This window comes from Epinephelus fuscoguttatus, linkage group LG21 (genome assembly GCF_011397635.1).
Source record: "Epinephelus fuscoguttatus linkage group LG21, E.fuscoguttatus.final_Chr_v1".
In the NCBI taxonomy this organism is placed as follows: domain Eukaryota; kingdom Metazoa; phylum Chordata; class Actinopteri; order Perciformes; family Serranidae; genus Epinephelus; species Epinephelus fuscoguttatus.
In genome coordinates, this window is record NC_064772.1 from 25,604,573 (window position 1) to 25,626,181 (window position 21,609).

The window sequence follows — 21,609 nt, forward strand, 5'->3', positions numbered from 1 at the left end:
AAAAAGCTGAAATCATTTAGATCTACAGTCAGGTTCTGTGTTGTCCGGGCAGCCAGGTCTCATGTAAACCATGTGAAAGCTAGTCATAACTTCCTGTTTTCCCAAACAACCATAAAATAAGCCGAGACAAGATGCGCACTTACACACACGCACACACACATATATAAACATACTCCTGCTGACCCAAACCAGGCCTAAAAGAGTGCTGCCAGCTCCTCTCATGTGGTCTCTCTGTGACGCTAGCTGGTCTGACTGCTCGATGCGTTTTTCCTCACAGCTGCTCGCCATCCACGGGCCTGATGAAAGGCTGCCTGTCTGTCTGTCTGTCAACACGGGGACAAAGACAGAGAAGGCCTCGCCACATGTGTAATTAGCGTTGCTTCATGAAGATTATAGATCATCTTGAGGAGATAAATGGCTCGCTCATTGTAATTTGTCGATCCCAGAATAGGAAAGTTGACAGAGGGAAACCACAGAATGTAGGATAGCAGCCATCCCTGGGAGGATTAGATGCAAAACATATTTAATTTCAATCAAAATATTCTTTCAGTTATTCATTGCAATAGGTTGGATTGATATGTACATAATTATTGTGAGACATATGGTGAAGTTGCGACGCCTACAGTGTGTGTTGTGCCTGCTGTTAATGGCTCCACTTAACACATTCAGCTCACATCAAATGACAGGACAAAGAGAGTATTCATTCTTGTTCCACAAATGCTTCTTTTGAAATATATACAAACATTGATCACATATGCACCCTCTGAAATATTACATAAACAATCTACTTTGTGAAATTAATTAAAATATAAACAGGCTGACATTTTTACTTTTCTTCATTAAGGCTTGTACATTTAAACATAATGAAACAAAACAAACCATTAATAAAATAGCTTATCAAATGCATAGCATTTTTTTCTTACACACAAACTGCACTTCTGGTGCAATGAGAAGAGAATAAAAAAAGTCTACATATGGGATAAACAAGCGTCGTACCAAAACTGGATGTGTCTCTTTACTGTAAATTAGCTTTTGTTAAACCCTGCAAACCAAAACAAAACAAAAAAAACAGAAAGACAAAAATTCACTCAGTGAAATCCCAGATCTTAATGCAGCTTGTCGATTGAATTTTCTGTCGTTCAAATATTTACTTTCATGGCATGATTTTGTGAGAGCAAACACAATCATTTCCACATGGTGGATATTTTGTTATGCAAGGAAACTCTTGAAATCATCCAAATGTCAAATTTAGAACAGTTAAAAACAGGAGGAGTCTCCGGATTTTAACCTGGGCTTTTGAATGGCATGAAAAAATGTACTAACTCTCCTGTAGCAAGACCCAGCTGAAATTTCCATTCAACAATAAAGACATGACGTTCTTCCAGTCTGAACTGCAGTTCCACATCCAATTCCCTACAAAATTCCCCATCATTGTCTGGACTGGAGGGAGTTTCCGTTTGAAAGAGCATGCAGCCTTCCAATGGAAAATGAAAAAAGGCACTTCGGAGATGCCTGAAGCAAGATTCAGTGACTAATGTGTGAAAATAGACAAGTTATAGAAGTTTACATTCCAAGCAAATGATGTAGGGATTGATCAATAGCTTCACACCCCTAAGAGTTGCTCTCTGAAAGCCTCCCTGTCCTTGTTCTTGTACAGAAAGCTGGTATGGCAGACAAATGGTGTTTTGTAATTAACTTATTTTTATAATGCAACTGGGAGCTTTGATATATAAAATGAAGTAGCCAACAGAAATGATCAGAAGTCATTTTTGCAATGTCTGCTGGCTACAGAGATGATCACTGTCCTGACAAACAAACAGCCGCCGGTCACTTTTCATTTCCCGGGCGGCCGCTCCTCCATCATTTCTTGCACCGGCAGTGTCTCGTCTTGCAAGGTGCTTTGCGAAATGCAGTCCCCTTGCGACCTCAGGCTGCTCTGGAAAAACGGGGCTGTTTCATTGGCCTCTTCCTGGACGGGGCTCCCGAAGGCATCGTCCTGGCCCGCGCCGTCGCTGCCGAGCGACGTCTGGCTGACGTAGACGACGATGACGTCCCCGCTGAAGTTCATCACCTGACCGCTGGAGATGAAGGTGGTGTTGTTGTTCCCAGACACCTGACCTGGATGGAAGAATGTGGGAAGGAGGAAAAGAAGAGATTGTGAGAAGTAGAAGACACAGGAAGCAGGGGCGTAGCACAAAACTCCTCCCTGCATCCACAGCCAATCATTAGCCCTTTTTAAACAGGAATTGTGCAAATTTGCAGGAAAGCCCAATCAGTCTTTTTTCAGCATTGGCAGTATAAAAACAAAATCAGGGAGTGCAGCAAAATGCCGCCTACCTACTTTTGTTTATACAGAATGTGCCTTTTTCGGGGCAATGGGGGGCGTGAGCAAGTAACAAAACGTGTAGCTCAGCGTGTGACGAGGGAGGGAAGCCGCGGCTGGTCAGTCCTTCTGCAATTCTCTCGTAAATCGGCCCGTTCTTCACCGTCCCCATCATCTGACAGTTAATGGCCTCTTCGTTGGCGAGGATAAGGAGGGCGCACAATTCCTTGTCTCCCCAGTTGTTCATCTTTACAGTATCTGTCAGGTTTGTGTTTCCCTCTTTCTACTAGCTGCTCGCTAATTCCTGCTATCAGCTGTTTCCTGTTTATCCACCGCCAGTGGCTCGCACGTGTGGCGTCATCAACAGCTCCTCCCACATGTCATCAACAGCCCCTCCCATTGCGGAAGGCCGCCTCGGTCTGTTTAAACTAAAAGGGTTCCGCCAATATGACAACCCTTCGAGGCGGAAAATTGGGTGCCTCGGATCAACTCGCCAATCCGGCTTTGTGTGTCTAAATGCTCGCAGCTTGCCGCCAAAACGGCCCAACATTCGCGGAAAATCTGGCAGTGTAAAATGGGCTATTCTGGTATCTTTATGGGCCCTCCTCTCATAAGGGCCCCACGTACTCAGTGGACATGTGAGTAGGAAAAGAAATGGGATTTATTTACACCCAGCATTTGGCTGATACATATATTTTTTCCATCATTTTTTAAAACGTAAAATACCTACACTTTTGGCCACAAGTGAGCTAGTGTGACAAAAGCTTCATGACACAACACCTCCCACTCTAACTGGTGAAGAAATCCACAAGCGCTATTGGAAAATGTGTAGCAACACTGTATGTATATATATATATATGGTACGGTTGTGTAAGACACTGCCTTCAAATTCCCCCCCGACACACAGGCAGATAGAGCCTCCCCTAATCATGATGTCAGTGAGGAAGGGACTACATCTTGGCTAACCTCGGATGACAAATGGACAGTGGGTGTAATGACCATGCAGGACGACCACAGGGAGGCCGCAGCTACATAGACCGCCATATCATATCCTTTCTGCCTTATTTGTTTCAGAGTGTCCAGCACTTTTTCGCGTGAGAAACTCAAGACCTCTGAAAACAAGTCATTTGTCAAGGGTTTAGGGTTTTACAGACACGGCTGAATAAATGCAAAAAAAAAAAAAAAAAAAGTGCTGTTCAACTCTTGCTAACCTTTATTTGCCTCTAGTACTGTCGCATGTTTCTCCGGCGATGAACTTTCAATGATTTATCTCGACATTGTTTTATAAATCTAAACCTGCTGCGAGATCATTTGTACCAACTTGCATTAATCTGCTGATCCATGTGCCGTTCATGTACAGATTCCAGCCAACCAGGTGAATTAGGAAATAAACAGTCTGTTGTTGTTTTGTAAGCCATCTTCCACCACATTAAGCCTCTGGTTCCTATTTTATCCAGCCTCCTGTCTGAGTTTCCAGCCGACAGAACAAGCAGACCCTCCGTGACTCACGGCTCATACCTCGTCTGTGCACACATGTGCACGCACACACACACATAATCGCAGTAAATGTAAGCAAACAGGCTCTAGCAGACACATCTACACCCCCACGCATACACACACACACACACACACACACACACACACACACACACACACAGCAAAGCACACACAGCCCTGTAAAGTTGCAACGGCGGCGGACAAACACAATCACACACTCACAGAAAGTGTGTCTCTGTGTTCCCCATAGAGAGAGCCTTTCCCGGAATACCAGTCTGAGAGGTCTAGCTCGAAAATATGTCATTTCACCGCAGCTCTGAAAACAAAGCTCCATGGAATCTGCTTCGGTTCTTGTGTTTATCCTTTCTTAATACCAAGCTGATTTTTCTGGATGCCCAACAATTGCAGCAATAGAGCCGACTGACTTATTTTTTTTTAAAAAAAATTAAAGTCTTAAGTTGAACTCTTGTAGAAACCTCTCTCCTGTTCGATCTCAAAGAAAACCACAAAATGTACACAGCTCTCCCCAAAATCTTGCTCATTTTACCTGGACAGCTGCCAGCTTCATTTCTCTACCAGTAAAATAAATATGGGTCATTACTACTGTTGAGGTGTCCTTGAACAACCTCATTTAAGCCCCAGGACCGTTTCAGTGGAGCTGCAGATAAGACATGTTGTGTACTGCACGGCTTCCGTGTGCGCACAAATAGAAATAAATAGAAACATTTCAGGTGTGCATGCATGACCCTGGCTTGACTTTTTAAAGGCACATGCGGGAAGTCCATTTAATCACCTGTTATTACTGCATGATGGGAAATGGTGTTCATTTCAGGCCAGCCACAGCTTAATTAAAGAAGCCAGTCATCAGTGAGAGTCAAAAAACTCTTTCAGTTTGTGTGTATATGTGTGTGTGTGCGAGCGTGTGTTTTGTTGGGTGGGCAGGGTTATAAAAGTATTACTCAAGCTGCGCACATCTTGCTTCAATTAAAGCTGTGGTCACTTTGCGCAACCCTATGGAACTCTGGGTAAACAGGAGCTTTGTAGATGGCACAGTTCACACTGACACACACACAACACTGTATGTTAAAGTGTGGTTCTGGTGGTTCACTCGCTCATCGAACACTCACATATCTAATTCCTGCTGCCTGTGTGGTCCCCCTGAAATTCGGGGTCCAACTATCACTACTGGCTTTAATAAAACATATTTCTTGGAAGCGGTCGCACATTTCTTATTCTTTAGCTGAAACCAATCCTCTGTTGTAGGTTGTGTTGAGATTGTTCACCTAATAATACCCCAGTTTGAGCTAACCACTATCCCGATCAGACTGTTCTGATAATACTGCTTTTATAACTAACCATAACCACTTGGTGTTCAAGGCACAAAACATAAATACGTTTCCCGGAGATTTTTCTCTTTGGCAGTGAGTAAAGGTCTCTGTGAGAACAATACGAGTTCAACCATGTGACAGTAAAACTTTCCATTTAAACCGACATGAATTTCATTGTGTTGTTCTTGGTCGCTAGTTCCACCTATTCTGCGGGAACAGAACGCTGCTGTGTAGTATATCAACTCATGTATGGGTATGACCCTGTGGCAATACAGTGGTGACTGCCTACACAAACAGAGAACACAGAGTCCACCTGGCAAACACAACTGTGGTCCCACAGTCTTTGTAATGAGCCATTATCCTCAAAGCACACAACCACTGTGCATTCAGGTTTCACTGACAATGTCGAGTGGTCGGAGCAAAAATATCCAGGAAATATCCAGCGCCATAGCATTTTTGTGTTGCCCCTAGAGACTCTAAAACAGCCTGACCTTCTGGGAATCTACACACAGATGTATGGAGGCCCATTGCTGCCATGAAAAAAGACTGATTGAAAAGTTTGGTAATAATAAAATAAAAACACTAATGGCGATACTGCAGAGCCGCTCCAAGGTTCATGGCTAGTTTCTTTTTGTGTTCTCACGCAATACTTTTCTTCCTGTATTACTTCTAGGCCAGTGGTTTCCAACCGGTGGGTTGCAGGTCCAATGGAGTGGACCGCAATTGACTCGCTAACCTGTCAGGTTTGTGAAAAACACACTTTATTTTGGAGTACAGTGAATTTCCTGCACAGAGCTTTTATTTTGAAGTGCTGTTTCCTGCTGTAGAGTGACTGACTAACGGACAGCTACTTCACAGAGATAGCAAACTAGCTCAACGACATGGCGAAACACAACTATGATGCTTAAGACATTAAACTGTGCGGACCTTCAACTAAGGAGAACCGTCCAGTCACATGGGTCATCGTGTGACACCCCAGTATGGATTAGCTGGGAATTCACACATAGATGTATGGAAGCCAATTTCCGCTATACCAAAAAAAAAACAAAAAAAAAATCATTTGATTGAAAAAAGAAAAAGAAAAAGAAAAACATAAATGGTAAAAAAATAATGAGATACTAAATCAGAATTACAAAATCAACTTTCCAAGTCAAGATTAAGCAAAAAAAGTGTGTGCATGGGGGGCGTTCAGATGTAGCGTCTTTTGCGCGCACAAACCCATTACTTTCAATGTAGACGTACGCAACGCATTTGTTTTTTCATCCGGTGCACAGCTCCATGGACCTGCTTCTCCTTTCGGTGTTGTGTCAGATCCCGGTTCCCCCTCAGGCTGTGTCCCTCCCACTGTTTCCTACGGAGCTCTGCCCCGTTTGAAAGGCGAAGGAAGCCCGTATGTGGAAAGACGTCACCTCTGAGATGTAGAATGTGTATTATAGAAGAGAAACACCGCTGACTTGTATCATCAGAACAGACATGTACTGTGATTTTCAGCCTCCTTTCATATTTAATAGAGGGGGGACAATACCTGACAGTAATATTCTCAGCTGTCAGGATGCGCCTGCTGTACAGGGTAAATATAATCATAGAAGGCTGAAAATCACAGGACATGTCTGTTCTGATTATACAAGTCAGCAGTGTAAAGCTCAAGCATGTGGGGGCCTCCTTTCATATTTAATAGAGGGGGGATCATATCTAAAAGTACAGCTGTCTAGATGTCCGCCACAGGCCTTTGCCACCTTGGTCTCAAAAACACCCAGGGAAAACCCTGAGTAAGACAGTAAGTACTCCTAATTTTGTGTACTAAACTAAAAATATGAGTTACTAAGAATATAAAAGAAGGTCAAAATTATGAGGGAGCAAGATTTATATCCAAAAATCCTGACTTTTAATGACTTTTATTGAGATAAAGTCATTATTCTTATTTAGCACCTCATCATTTTGACCTCCTCATTATCATTTTAAATCATTATCTCATTGTGTTTTCATTTTTGTCATTCCTATTATTCAGTCATTCATTCATCTGTTTTTTTTTTGTTTTCTTCTAACAAAAACTGACTGCCTTAGTAGCATTTTTGGTGCAATGCAGGGCCACGTGTCTTCGAGGCAATCAGGTACCTTTTTCTTTCACCTACCTGAGGTAAGAGTTGGTTCAGCCAGCTGACTATGGAGACTCTCAGGTGAGCACTCCAGTTCCGACTCCCCAGAAGAGAGCTTGTTTCTCCTGCTATCCCCCCAGGAAAGTCCCTGGCCTTGCTCCAGGCTCGAGGCTTCAGGGGGCTTGTCCAGGTAGAGATCTCCAACAGATGAGGAAGTCATCAAGGGACTGACCGAGGTCACTGCAGAGGTCGTACTGTTCTCTGTTGAGGTGGAGTCTGTGCTTGCCAGTCTGTATAATTCCTCCTGTTTTACCAGCGATCTGTCAGTCAAGTGAGATTTGAACTCTGGGCTCACCTGAGACAACGGCAGGCAGAGTTCAGTGAGTGGACTGGATGGAGGGATTACAGAGGAGGTGTGGAGGAGTGGAGGAGAGAGGGAGACAAGAGATGCAACACTTGTCTCGCACTTGGATAAAACCATCTTTTCTTGATTTCCATCACCCTTTTCTCCACCACTGTCTGCTCTTACACTCTCACTTTTCTCCTCTTTCCCACTCTCATCTCCATCCAGCCCTCCACATGAGCAGGTCCCTGGAGTCCCGGGGCTGACAGCCTGGCTACAGTCCTCATTCTCCCCTACTTCCAACGGCTCGCGGACGGGAATGACACACACGCAAGAGCCTGCCAAAAGGGGCGATGCACTCACAACTTCGTCTTCCTCTGACACCTCCTGAGGTTCTCCAGACCCTTTGCTCTGATCCTCCATCACCGTCTTCCCCTTCATCCCTTCTTTCTCTGTCATTTCCCCCGTGAAGGGTAGTGACACTTTGACATCAGGACCAGAGGTGGGGAAGGTGCATGGGAGCTCATCAGCAGGGCTGTGGGGTGCTTGGCAAATGAGTTTGGTTGTCTCACATGGTGTACATTTGGGGCCTCCAGGGCCTCCTCCCGCTGCACTGTGGTAAAGAGGGGCCAGCGTCTCCTGGAACAACAGAAAAAGAAAGGAGCATTGTAAACAGGGAGGGAGCCAGACGTTGTAAACAATTAGAGCTCAGCACAAACGTAGGAGAGTCCAGAAGCATGCTCTCCCAGGGAGGTTTTTTCCCATTTGTGGCGGCTATATGTGCTATTTTTAGAATGCGTAAAATCTGTACATCATTTGGGAAAAACATGAAAAAAATCATCCTGTAGAGCCTACATTGTATTTTGTATCTAACTGTGTAAACCATCGCACACAGAAAATGTTGGGGAAGACTGAACAAAGCAAAAATTGTCTAATGTAGATGGGTCTTTGAGCCTGAATGAAACATTTAATTTGTCCTGCTTTTTACAGACATCTGCATGTAGCTGTGTATAGTACACTACTTATAGGACAGGTCTTTGTGATTCGATAGTCAGGCAGCCTCTCAGAGATGATGTCATCTCATTAGTGGTACCAGCTGACTGATTCACCACACATGGTAGTAATCTGTCTGTGTCTATATCTGTTCTGTGGAGCACTCATGTCAGTAGCACTGATGATAGTCAGGGACTGAAACGTTTGCTGCTGTTTTTATTCACTTTTTATGATTTTTTGCACCTTGAACATAGATGGTCTAAATAAATTGACTTTTTTTTTGTAATGATCTCAGCCTGTGAACCTTAATGAGGCTGTCTAGCCCGGTTGCATTGGTGTGCACGTATATCCTCTGCCATCCCTACTATTTTCTAAGATACATGATGGAGGTAAGGTGAGAATAAAGCAGCATTACTTTCTTGAAACCGTTTTTTGTTTCACTATGCTGGAGTACAGTTCACAGAATGATGTTTAGCTGACAAATCTGCTTCGTTTAAACCCATGCTATAATAATCTGGGTTGCAAATCAAGGAAGTTAATGTGGTCTTCAATACACTAGACTATAGGTATATAGTATTATCAGAATGACACAAAGTTTAAAGTTTAAAAACCTAAAAGATTCTGTGCATTTAAAATAACATTTGAGACTGGAGCCCAAGAAGGCACCGTCTCCGCCTCTGATTGTAAATAACTGTTATTTCAGTCAGGAACACTTTAGTCAAAGAAAACTTTATTTCCATTTGCAGTTTTAAATTTGGCAGTAAGGATCTGTTCTGGGGCCTCTCTGCCCTTCCATGCACCTACATGGAAAGCCTAAGGCAGAGAGAGCAAACCTCCCTGCCCTTCCATGCGCCTACATGGAAAGCCTAAGGCAGAGAGAGCAAACCTCCCTGCCCTTCCATGCGCCTACATGGAAAGCCTAAGGCAGGGACAGCAGCACCAAAGACCCCCCCCCCAGGAACAGAAGAGAGTAGCATCAATGACAAACAGAGATGACACTGATAAGTCAGACACAGCATGAAAAGGAGGAGCTGGGGTGGAGGCGGGTTGCAAAGCGGCTTGCAGAGGAAGCAGCAACGGTAGGCAGGTCAGAGTAGTTTAAATAGGGTGCCGTAAATAACTTTGGTTTTGGTGCATTTTCATTGCTTTACCTGTTGTATCCTCGTTCTCTTCAGATTCTGGACACAGGATCGCAGATTTACTAGACAAAGAAACAACATATTGCACCTTAATACTGAATAAAATGCAGGAGCGGAAATCCTAATTGTCCTAAATATAAATGGTGAAGATGTTCTGCAAAGAGGCTGGTGGATCCAGTTTATATAGCAAGTAAAATCTACAGAAAGATTTTTATTTTTCATGCCACAATGTATTTGTCATGTGATCAGACAGCCTTGTCCAGCACGCACCACCTAACTACATCAGTGCAGTCTGTTTTAAATCAATGTCCACAATGTATGACACCTTGGAATCATAAAGTCATGTAAGGAACAATAATGAAACCTCATAGCTTGAAGAGAACTTCAAGATTAATGTAGACTGTAACCTACCGGAGAGCAATTTGAGTTTGTCCTTGTAGCAGAACAGGAGCAGGATGAGTAGACACAGAACAGTGATGACTGACAGAACTGAAACTATAACCCAGGAGGGTGCTGCACCTGCAAGAAAGAGGAGTTCAGAGCTCGCTTTTCAACTCTTAATCTGCTGTCAGACATAAACATTTGCCGAAGATACAAAAAGTCATAGATATCTGTCAAAGATACGATAAATCCAACACTTTTCATATTTTTTTTCTACATTTACTGTGACATTTTCACTTCTAGGTAGCAGAAATTATATTTGCCCGAGGAAACTGTATTTTTATTTTGACTTCTGCATTAAATTAACTCTGCATGGTGACAATGAATGTGTCCACGTCTTACCAGACACTTGTGGTCCACACACTGCATCAGCCTGAGCGCTGCCTGGCTGTGTCTCACTCCTGCCCTCAGCTTTACAACTAGAAAAGAGGATGAAATCACAAAACCACAGAGTGAAGAGAAATAATGGTAAAACTGGTCATGCCATATGTTTTTCTCTTTCCCTCTACATTTTCAAGCCAACCTGCCAGCTTGTACGGTTGGATCTGCAATGACGAAGGACAGAAAGAGAGAACAGATGGAGAGAAAAACTTAATTCTCTCTTCCGTTCTCTCAATTGTCATTATCATTATGGATCTGTCCGACAGTGGAAGCTGGTGTCTGGTCCAGGGTTCCAGAGGAAGTGGTGTGAGTATTACTCACTTACAGCTGGCTGGTGGTGAGGCGGACGACAGCTACCCAACTGCATTTTCCCTTCACAACATCCAAAGATTCCAGGCTACAAACTGTGTGTGTGTGTGAGTGTGTTTATGTGTGTGTAGGAACACTTACTTTGTCCATTGCTTGCATTGTTCAGCAGTGTTGTCAGCAGAGAAGAAGCCTTTCTTACATGCGACACATGTCTTTCTTCCATTAGTAGACTCTGGAATTAATGACAAACATTATAGTTTATATTCAAGTGACACTTTGCTGTGCTTGTTTGAGGTGTGTTTTGTGTCAGGGTGTATTACCAAGGTCCTCCTCGAGTCCATATCCAGCACTGCAGTTGGGTATCCTCTCACAGTACTCGCAGTTGATGAGGGAGCATTGGTAGCCAGGACGGCAGCGACACGGCTCCTCTGCTTCATAGTTTTCAGGCCTGTCCATAAAACCCTTACCTGGCAGTCAAAGAGGAAACTTATTTTAGTGCAATGGTAGGTCCAAATCCTCGAAAGGAATGAACAAGCTGATCTGTCTCTGTGTTGCTGCTTGTGCAGAGTTTGGAGTTGGCTTTGTTACAAAGAATTAGAGATGATTCTGATAATGACACAAATTTTGGTGCAATCTACATTTTCAGCCCAGGAGACACTTTTCTGGTGTACATCAAAATAACACACAGAGAATCCCAAAATGAACACAAAAGCACCACAAAAAATACTTTATTAAACTCTTCATCTTAACTTTTATGGAGACTGTTCAGAATCGTTGCCTTAACCTTCTGGTTGTTGTAAAGGATACCTTTATATCCTCCTGAGGCCTGAACTTTGGTTTAGTTTGCATTTTTAATTTCTCCTACCTATTTAAGTATAAAAAACTAAACATAGGCAGCGACATTTAAGTCCCACTGTCCTCAAACAAGACGATAATCGAGTCCCAATGTCCTCAAATGAGATGACAATAAAGTCCCGATCTCTTCAAACGAGTACTTCCTAATTAACAGCGTCTTATCTGTTGCTAAAATTGGTCAAATGTGTTGCCATATCAAACTACAAACATTATTTATCATAAATAAACAAGTTCCAACCATAAAATGTGATCAGGTTTTGGATCTTGTCCACTTTTGTGTTGGGATTGGCTGCAGACTGACTTGGCAGAGATGGCTGCCGTTGTGTTTGTACATGGATTAGTGTAATGTGCTCTTACTACAACTAGATGGCATAAAAAGTGTCCACGAATGAGGACAACAGGTTTAAGTTAAGCAGAATTTAGTATAAGTAAACCCCAAATGTGATGTCCTCAGGAGGATATTTAAAGGTGTTGGATTTGTTCTCCAGTGCAAGTACGCAATGGGTCTACAAAATATTTGGACACAAAAATTTGGAATTTCAACATCTGTATTGTAAAATTATTGTATTGTTAAGCATAAGCTGCCAAACCTTCAAAATGTTTTTTATAGGATTTCAAAGTCCTTGTTCAAGTTGCAGATACTGACCTGGGTCACAGAACTTCTGCTGAAGACAGCGTGACTTGTCAGTCCACCCAGGCTGGTATTCACCACGGCTACATTTGACACATTTAGTCTCGTGGGAATCAGTGCAGTCGTCAAAAACACGGAAGCCTAACCAAAACAAAAAAAGAGAAAGAGAAAGAGAGAAAGACACAGTGGAAGGAAGAAAGACAGATGGAGTTAACAACCCGTACATAATCACAGTAACCACTAAAAACCTAATGGAAGGAGAGAAAAGACGAAGGAAATTGACAAAATTAGAGCCCTTTTCCTTTTTAAAATAAGTGGGCACTTGAAGTGGATCAAATGTCGACAAAAACTAAATGTGTGTGGTTGTGAGAACACATGTGCATGTCCAAGCTATTATGAGCCGAAATGTTCCGTTTTTAAACATCCTTCCTCTTTTGATTCAGGATCCATCGGAAGTCTATTTTTATTTTTATGCTGCAGTGCTTTGAGAATACATTGAGATACGTAAAGTGCTCACTTAGCAGTATTTCCTTGTGTTCTACTTTGTTGTTCAGTGTGTGTGTGTGTGTGTGTGTGTGTTTGCATTACCTGCTTTACACTTCTTGCAGCATCTGGAGCCCTTTAAATAATGTGTCTCATCACACTGGAGAGATTTGGAGATCACACTCTAAAAGATATATAAAGACACAAATTTACTTTTCCGTTATTTTATAAACTATGTCAATAAAAAACTTGAGAACTATCAGTCTTTTGACAGGTCACCAAATAATATCTGATTTTCCATGCCACGCTCTCCTATGGCAATCCTCCTGCTGCTTCAGTCCATCTTCCACATCCACACTTTATATTTTGAGATGGTGGTGAGTAATGAGAGGAAGACGATGGTTAAAACGTTTCCAAGACATGCCCAGGAATTCTTTCCACACTCTCAGAAGCACCTGACCACAGCACTGCACGCCCTCCAAACCAGCAAACCAATGGCAACCAGTTGCATAAGGAGAACCAACTGGAACTAAATGCAATCACCTCCAGTTGGTTGGGAATTAATAAACACTTGGCTGCAGATATTCTCCTGATCACCAGTAGTGAGCTCTTAAAACAAAATTACCATGTTCTTGGCAGGACTGACTGAATCGCCATTTAAGTAAATGGTGATAATAAAACATTTTAAGGGTGAGTTCATTCCTGAAAGTCTTCTATTCTGACTCGCTATTTCCAGTCCTTTTTCTGTGATTCCAAACTGTAAGCTATAGCATTAGCAGGGAGTGCCAAGCTGACAGTGAAACATCTGTGCATGTTTTAAAGGAACAGTGAGTACGATTTGGGGGGATTTAGTGGCATCTAGTGGTGAGGACTGCAAATTGCAACCAGCTGAACCTTGGAATCTTTCAGTGTTCTTTGTTTAGGAGGTTTTAACCAGGAGCGAAATCATCCACAGAGGTCTCTTCCTCTCAGAAACAAACAGTGCGTAAGATCCATACTAAAAAGGTGCACATGAAAAAAGCCAAATGTGCCAAAAAGTATTTGACAACATCTACAATCACGCCTCCACCTCACTGTCTGCATCACCAATTTCCTGTATCCAAAACGTTCGTAAGCATGGGTCAAGACTATTTTTATAGATCACAACTTTTGCGTTGGGAAGTGGCAAACTCTTTCGTGCCTCGTGCGTACACAAACCAGGGAAAACACTGAATAAAGCCATTTCACACTACAAACCAGTGTTTCTCTGCTGCTGTTCAGTATGTTGGAGACAGGCCGATGTATTCTCACTTTATTCTCTGATAACTTAAGATCCAGAACTTCAGGAGGTTTTTAGCAGGGGCCAAATTAAATGAAGAGGTCTCTTCCTCTTGAAAAGAAATGGACCAGGTGATTTAAACTGGAGAAACTCTGAGTTAAGCAGTTTAATGTAAAAAAGAATCTGGATTTTTACAATGATGCTAATCACAGAGGGGTTGCTAACTGTGGTGGCCGATGCAAAAATGCAAATAGCCCGGTCTAGAGCCAGTGTTTGGTTTGTCTGTTCTGGGCTACTGTAGAAACATGGCAATGCAACATGGCAATTTCTTATTCTTATTTTCAGGTGATTATACACCAAAAAAAACATACTTATTATATTATATTCCATTTCTGCCAATATATCTCCCTCAATCCGACACACTGGACCTTTAAGTAATGTTGAGGATAAGAAGAAATCTTGAAGTGGGTCCATTCCTTTAAGTCTTCCACTCTAACTTGCTATAATCCTAAGTCTTTTTCTCTCATTCAACCCTGTAAGTCATAGCTTTAGCATGAAGCACCAGAACTCTTGTTCCAAGCAGAGTGTAAGTAAACAGTGAAACATCTGTGCATGTTTTAAACAATAAGTGGGAACACAAAGGTAAGCCGTGCACGCTCTCACCCACCGTACACAACCTCCAGCCAAAATGAGGGTGGCTGGAGGTTGTGCCACATTGCTGAATTAGAGAATCTGGCTGTTATGACAGAAACTATGCCAAAGCCACAGTGTCTATATATAAATGTAGAAAAATACAACCTATAGGCCTGACTGCACTCTGACCTCGGACCAGCCTCCTTCTTTCTCTCATTCAGCCCTTCTGAAGGCTTCTTTTCCCATGAAATTATACACCGGTTCAATCATTCACACTGTAATTTGTACAGTTTTAAAACTGCTGGTGCTGCAGTCGTCCAGTTTAATGAAATCTGACAAGCCCATCCTTCTGCTCACTCCATAGGCGACATTCATGAGTCTATGTCATCATATTAACTTTTCTTTCTCACACTGCATCTGTCTGTAACTCAAATGTCAGCCTTTCTAAAATAACTTTCATAGTTTCATGTTAAAATCTTACACAGTAACATCAGTTTGGATCAAAAATAATGCGATATAACTCGTCTTCCACACCCTCTCCCTTGTTATTTCTTCCCCTCTCTTTCTCACACCTCCACGTTAAACTCTGTTTAGTCTCAGTGTCTGTCTGTCCTCAGGCTACAACAGCACAACATGAGGCTGGCACGCTTTTAATTACCTCCACCAAGCTTCTCGCACATCAGCCAGTCTTTGTTTTAGACTCTAACTAGGGGGATAATGATGCACAGCGCCTATAGATCGGACCGCAGCGCTAATGAGGACCATGTGCTGCAGCAGACTGATGTGACAGGAGTGGGGAAGGTTCCCATGCTAGCAAGAGGTTCATGTTTGTGTAGATGGATAGGTAGACAGAGATGTGGAGAGACAAAAGCCAGTGGTGGTCAATCTGTACAGCTGGGCCAGGGTGCACAGGAAGCCAAAAGTATGCTGGGAATTGTATTTTTGCTACCGCCACATCTAAACATTGGGTCTCAGTTATGCATGGCAGTAGCTTTGACTCACTAAGTATATATGTAAGAGCAAAAGAGCTTATCCACCCTATATGATTATAGGCTATCACGACGGTCAAGATAGAACGTCCAACCTCAAAGCTAACTTTATCTGCTCTAATGGATTCAAATATACGCTTATGTTTGAGTGTGTGAGAAAAGAAAGAGATGGGTGAGCGAAAAGGAGAAATAGTCATGTGGATGGATGGAGTGGGGGACATTAAAGGGACAGTTGGTAACTTTTCTAAAAAAAAAAAAAAAAAAAAAAAAAAAAAAATGTACTGAAACTTTCATTATATTCACACAGCACTAAAATGAGACCGATGATCTATTGCCTGGCAGCACTTCAGAGTCAAAGAGTCTCTAAGGGGCTGTACACATGCCACATTTTTTGTGCCCTCAAATTCACTGGTTTCAATGTAGACGTGCGGCAGGCTCTCTAAAACACCAAAGCGATCCTGAGTGCCTATTTTTCAGGGCGATACAGCTGTGCCAATACACTTATAAACAGCCCCTGGAAGAAGATCAGCTCTGCACTAAGGATTTCAGGTAAATAGGCTCTGATAAGGTACTTTTTAAAGTTGCTTAGCAACCTCAGATGCAACCTGCCGCTGCACTCTTGAGAGCTGGCACAAAAAAGGCACAAAAGTAGCACCCAAAGCCTGACCTTGCATGTTCCAGGTGGTTAAAGACACGGCATGTGTACGGCCTTGAATGCAGCTGTCAATCATATCAATCACTGCGTGTCAACTGTTGAACTAGGCAGCGCTGATCAAATATGAATCAAGATTCTGTGACTGCATTGCATATTTCTGGCCTTAAATGTTTTCAGAAATATGTTTTAGCGCACTGTTTAGCTGTAAAATGAGATCGTTTGTGGCCCAGCCACAGTGTAGCATATAGTTAAATTGAGTACCAAGCTCCGCCCACCAGCCCAACCAACATTCTACAGCTAAACAGTACACTAAAATATGTTTTTGAAAACATCTGAGGTGAGAAATAGGCAATGCAGCAACAGAATCTTGATACTTTTTGATCAGCGCTGACTAGTTTGACAGTCTGACCACAATTCATGGAGTGACTGATATGACTGACTGGTTAGAGACTCCTTGGCTCTGACTGGTTCTTGCTGACTGTGGTGTCTTTCTAGCAAATGCCATTAGAAGCTGTAGGAGGGGAGGAGGGTCATAATTTTATTTCACAGACTATCCGTCTCGTGTATTTCTTTCAGAATATAAAGACAGTTTCAGCTAATTTCACAAAAAGACAAAAAAGTGCATTCAGTGTCCTGTTGCCCCGGTGATACTCTTTTTACTACCCTTTTTATAGTCTCTTTCTTCCTGTGTTTATCTTTTAAATAATTCTGTACCAGTTGTGTTATCAAACAGTGTGATGCAGAGTGCATTCCATTTGCTGTCAGAGCACCAGAGAATTTGCATAACGGCCACTGCAGCCATTGGCACCAAGCCAAGAGAAGCACGGCGTGACTTTATCCAGTATCACCTTATCCACAATAAGGTGTTGTAAAAGCATAATGCACAATTGAATCTTTGTACAATGTGTGTGCCTGTGATTAATTCTTTATAAGTCATAAAAACAAACCTTTGAAGTGCCACCTGCTGAAATCAGGATTCTTGAATCCTCCTGCAAAACAAGCCCCTCAAAACCTGAACCATATGAGCACCTAAAAGACTTAGTGGATTACTGCTCAAGGAATAATCCAACACAGTTTACTTTGTCTTATCTTAAAAAACATTTTGTGATTTTCTTGCTACACAGTCAATAAAACTGGGCGTCAAGTGACAGGCACTGAGGGCTTTTAAAGGGGGAAAATCATCTGGTGCACATGAAATGACACTTTTAGAACTGCAGCAGGAAAGAGTGGCTTAAAACAAAAGAAGAGCAGTGAAACCCTCCAGGAACTCAACAACCGCAGAAGAACACATAACTGCAAAAAGTTGGAAAACAAGTCCCTTGACAGCCATAATCTTTGCTAACTGTTTTGGACTGAACTCGACGGATCTTAATCGGGGTGTGTTAGAGACGTACTAAAAGGTCCTTAAACAATTTTAATTCCTCCTACTACCTTCAAACAAAGCTCTATTGTTACACAAGACTGTACGCTTTATTTATCAATTGAATGTCTCTGTTGTCTGTGTAGTTAAATCATGTTTGGATCTGCAGGCCTGAGGCAATGTGCAGGTATTGCTCAACCTGAGGTAGACATAACACTGGTTACTGGATGGATGTATGGATGGATGGATGGATGAAAAAAGCATGCAATAAAGAGAATGATTAAAATTAAGAAGGATTGTTGGTTGAATATCAGATGTAGGGAGTCAGGAGAGGCAGTGAGAGGGTGCTGATGGATGACTGAATGACAGAAAGATGGTCGGATGAATGAATGCAGAGATGGCTACAGGAGCCGGCTATTAAAAAGTACAGGAGCCATGCGGGCAGACAGGCAAATTAATCTACCAAAGCTCGGCTTATTCATGATGTATTGACTTTAAAGCTCTCCACATCTTGAAGTAATCTTGTGTTGCTCAATGTCACACAGACAGTTTGAAATTAATTTGGAATGGATTGGATGAAGCGGTTGAAAACCAAGAAATGAAGGGGATTTCTTTTGGGGATACTGTGAGTCAGTAATGACAAGACCATGGCGAGAACAAACCAAAGCCAAAGGTTTGCAGTGTCACCTTCAAACGTAAATGAGAAATATTTCCTTCCTCTCCACACGCTGACTCGACTTCCAGGCATTGCAACTCTTGTTGCCACTACTTCATCAAATTGCATTTGACACCATCTTTCATCATTACTTCTGTGGAACTCAGCATGGACAAGACGCGGTGGTGGTGGTGGTGGTGGTGGTGGTGCCCTCCCTGAGCATTATCTCTTGCAACATATTTTGGTGAAGCAGGGAAGAAAAGCAGGCAAGAACAAGCGTCTGTTCCAGTCAAAGTCATAACCATGCTGGCTTACGGTAACACAGGCAAACAGGCAGTGAGAGATCACTGGTGCCCGGCAGTCCCACCACTACAACCACATCTCATAAACTCCTCCACCTGGACGGAGTTAAATCCTTGGACTAAACAACAACATGGACAACTTGTCATGGGCCATTCACTTTTTTCCTCAAATAAAACTGTGGCAGAGGATCAGCTGAGACATTACAGCTCTTATAATGTCAAGATACTGAGAAAGTCAGTAGGCAACAAAAACTGATGGTTTGCATTAACTGCATATGAAGATGGTGACAGTCAAACATAATATAAACACACTGTCAAACCCTAGAGTATTCTTAGTGGTGGTGGCTACCCTTCTGGTTCTCTGCATGACCCCTGTTGGACTCTGCTCCTCACTTTGGAAACCTCTCCTCTGGCAGACCTAATGAGGTTCCTGATGAGCCATTTGGCCAGCACCGGTTCCCTCTGGACCCGGAGAGAATGCTTGGTAAAGGGAGCAGAGGATCCAGTTGCCAGCGGCGTTTTTGCGGTCAGAACAGGGGAGGTGGACTCGACCCAAACACAACTGTTTCCAGTCAGTGTCCGGGCGTAAAAATTCAACCCTCGCCCCCCTCCTTCTCCCTCTGACTAGTTCACAGGAATCATCTAAAGTGATGACACATATTCTGGTTAACTGTTACATACCTCCTTGTGTATCTACTCACGAAAAATAAAAACACCACTGTTGTTATACGCTTATTTGACATGACAGCCCTTAAAAAATGGTGCACAGGAGACAGAGTTTACATTAAAGTACTTACCAAGTCTTTTAACTATTAGATGCACTCCCTAATTCTGTCATCACAGAAATTAAAACCTTCTTTTCAGTACCAGAAGTGTGTTTTTACCTGTGCGTAAAAGGTGACGAGGACGCATGTTATCCAGCCTCGGACTATCCAACTTGTAGAAAAGTTCAATCTCATCTCTGCTGCTTGATGAAGGCAACTTCTGAGGCAAACTTTTTCTTTCTCAGCCAATATAAAGCCTCTTAACACCAAGATCCGATTCTTCCTCTTCCGATGTCCTCACAGTAAATCACTTCTTGTTGTGTGCATAAATGTGGCGGAGCCTCCACACCGTCTCACAGGGCATTCTTGCGCCTTCATTCCCGGTTAGGCAGCTGCAGTTCCCACCTTCCTTCTCCTCTCATCTTCCTTCTGCTTTCACCCACGCGTTGTGGAAGGAGCTGCATGCAACAGCTTGTAAAAACTGAGTGACTGAGGGAGGGAGGGAACTCCTCCCACGTTGTCATATGTTAAAAAAATGTTCAACCCCCGTCTTGCCTCCTGGCTCTATACGCACGCATCTCTTTCTGAGTGAGTGTGTGTGTGTGTGTGTGTGTGTGTGTGTGACAGTTAAAATAAGTGTGCCTGATTGCTGTCAGTGATGTAAAATTATCACGAACCTTGATACACTAACCAACTTCAGTGTTGAGCTGTCCAGTACCCTGCATTCCCACTCCCACGGGCCTGCACAACTAATTTAGAAAGAGATCATCAAGTGACAAATTTCATGTGATTGGCCAAACAAGTTGCGTTATGACGTAATGCCACAGAGCGATACCGATGACCCCTCACACTGGAGGCAAAGCATGTGGTCACTTCCATAGATCTCACTTCCTGTATTTGCCATTCATCATAGAAATGAGTGGGCTGGTCGCAGCATAGTTCCTGGAGCGTGGGTCCTGGAACAGCCGTAACCATTCCTACAGTCTAAAAAAGCCATTTATTTCAAAGCATCGACTGCCTCCAGGAAACAGCTGTTCTCCTCTCCCGGGGCAGAGAGTGGAGAAAAAAGCACTGGATTTGCATGGCAGATTAGACCCAGCCCACCTTGGCAAGTCAAGAGAGGGAAGGTTTGAGAGAGTGGAGAATATGTTCTCTTCAAGGTGACAGTTATGCAAATATTAAATTGCATGCATGGGCCCTGGATAGATAAAACAGGGCTGATCGGCACAGAGGAGAGGTAAACAAGGAAAAAAAGAGATGTAAAGAGATGAAGCAATCATCATGCCTTGATAAGAGTTATAAAACTGGACAGAGGAAAAATCGTTCAGATATCTGTGTTAATGTGCAGCACTCATTGTTGCACAACTGATATTCCAGAATTTTTTTTTATTCAGAAAGAAGCACACATTATCCTGTATATCCATAATTTATGACTAAAAATCAACAGTGACTGGTGTGCGGTTGAGCAGTGGCGCCCCATAGGAGGGCCATGCACCCCCTGGTACAATTACTTGCCCTCCCACTGGCTCCCCAAATAATTGGAGGCAGACATTACTGTCTTTAAGAGGTTTTGCCATGCTCATTTTTTTAAGCTTACACAAAAGTCGGGGTATCTTGTGAAACTTTACAATCTAAGGCAGTAGTTCCCAGCTGGTCCAGTCATGGGATCCAGATTTCTCCTTAGTGACTAGTTCAAGGTCCACATGGTTTAATCTCTTCAGCATCATACTTGTGTTTGGCCATGTTGATGAGCTAGTTTGCCGTCTCTCTCAAATAGCTGTCCATTAGTCCCTCACTCTACAGCAGAAAACACTTCAAAATAAAAGCTCTGTGACATGATTGCGAGTCACTTGCGGTCCATTTAGACCGGTTGGACCAGTTGGGAAGCACTCATCTTAGGCAACCATTGGTACTAGTCTCTATATACAGACTCTACATTCAGTGAATGTAGAGTCTGTAGACAAACCCCGGAGATCTTGCCTCCGGAAGAAGAGCGGAACAGCCCTGGTTTCCAGTTGAAGGCTGTTTGTAGTCTGCATGATATTGACCAATCACGTTTGAGCGTCTACAGTTGTTGCCAGGTTAAATGGTCCGTGCACTGAACTAACGAGGCGGAACATAATTGGCATCGCTGCAAACTCTGAATCCATCGCAATGGATTAGCATATTTACTT

At 42.8% G+C, this 21,609-nt stretch overlaps 1 protein-coding gene across 1 annotated transcript; it reads right to left on the reverse strand.

Annotated features, from left to right (window-relative positions):
• Positions 1-492: 492 nt before the first annotated feature.
• Positions 493-20,028, reverse strand: tnfrsf11a (tumor necrosis factor receptor superfamily, member 11a, NFKB activator). The gene is made up of 10 exons (XM_049565743.1): positions 19,556-20,028; positions 12,925-13,003; positions 12,352-12,477; positions 11,171-11,317; positions 10,992-11,082; positions 10,503-10,579; positions 10,131-10,238; positions 9,732-9,781; positions 7,281-8,226; positions 493-2,118 (listed from the first exon to the last, which is right to left on the reverse strand). The coding sequence occupies exons 1-10, from the start codon at positions 19,628-19,630 to the stop codon at positions 1,835-1,837; spliced, it is 1,983 nt and encodes a 660-aa protein (XP_049421700.1). The 5' UTR covers positions 19,631-20,028; the 3' UTR covers positions 493-1,834.
• Between the last annotated feature and the right edge of the window lie 1,581 nt (positions 20,029-21,609).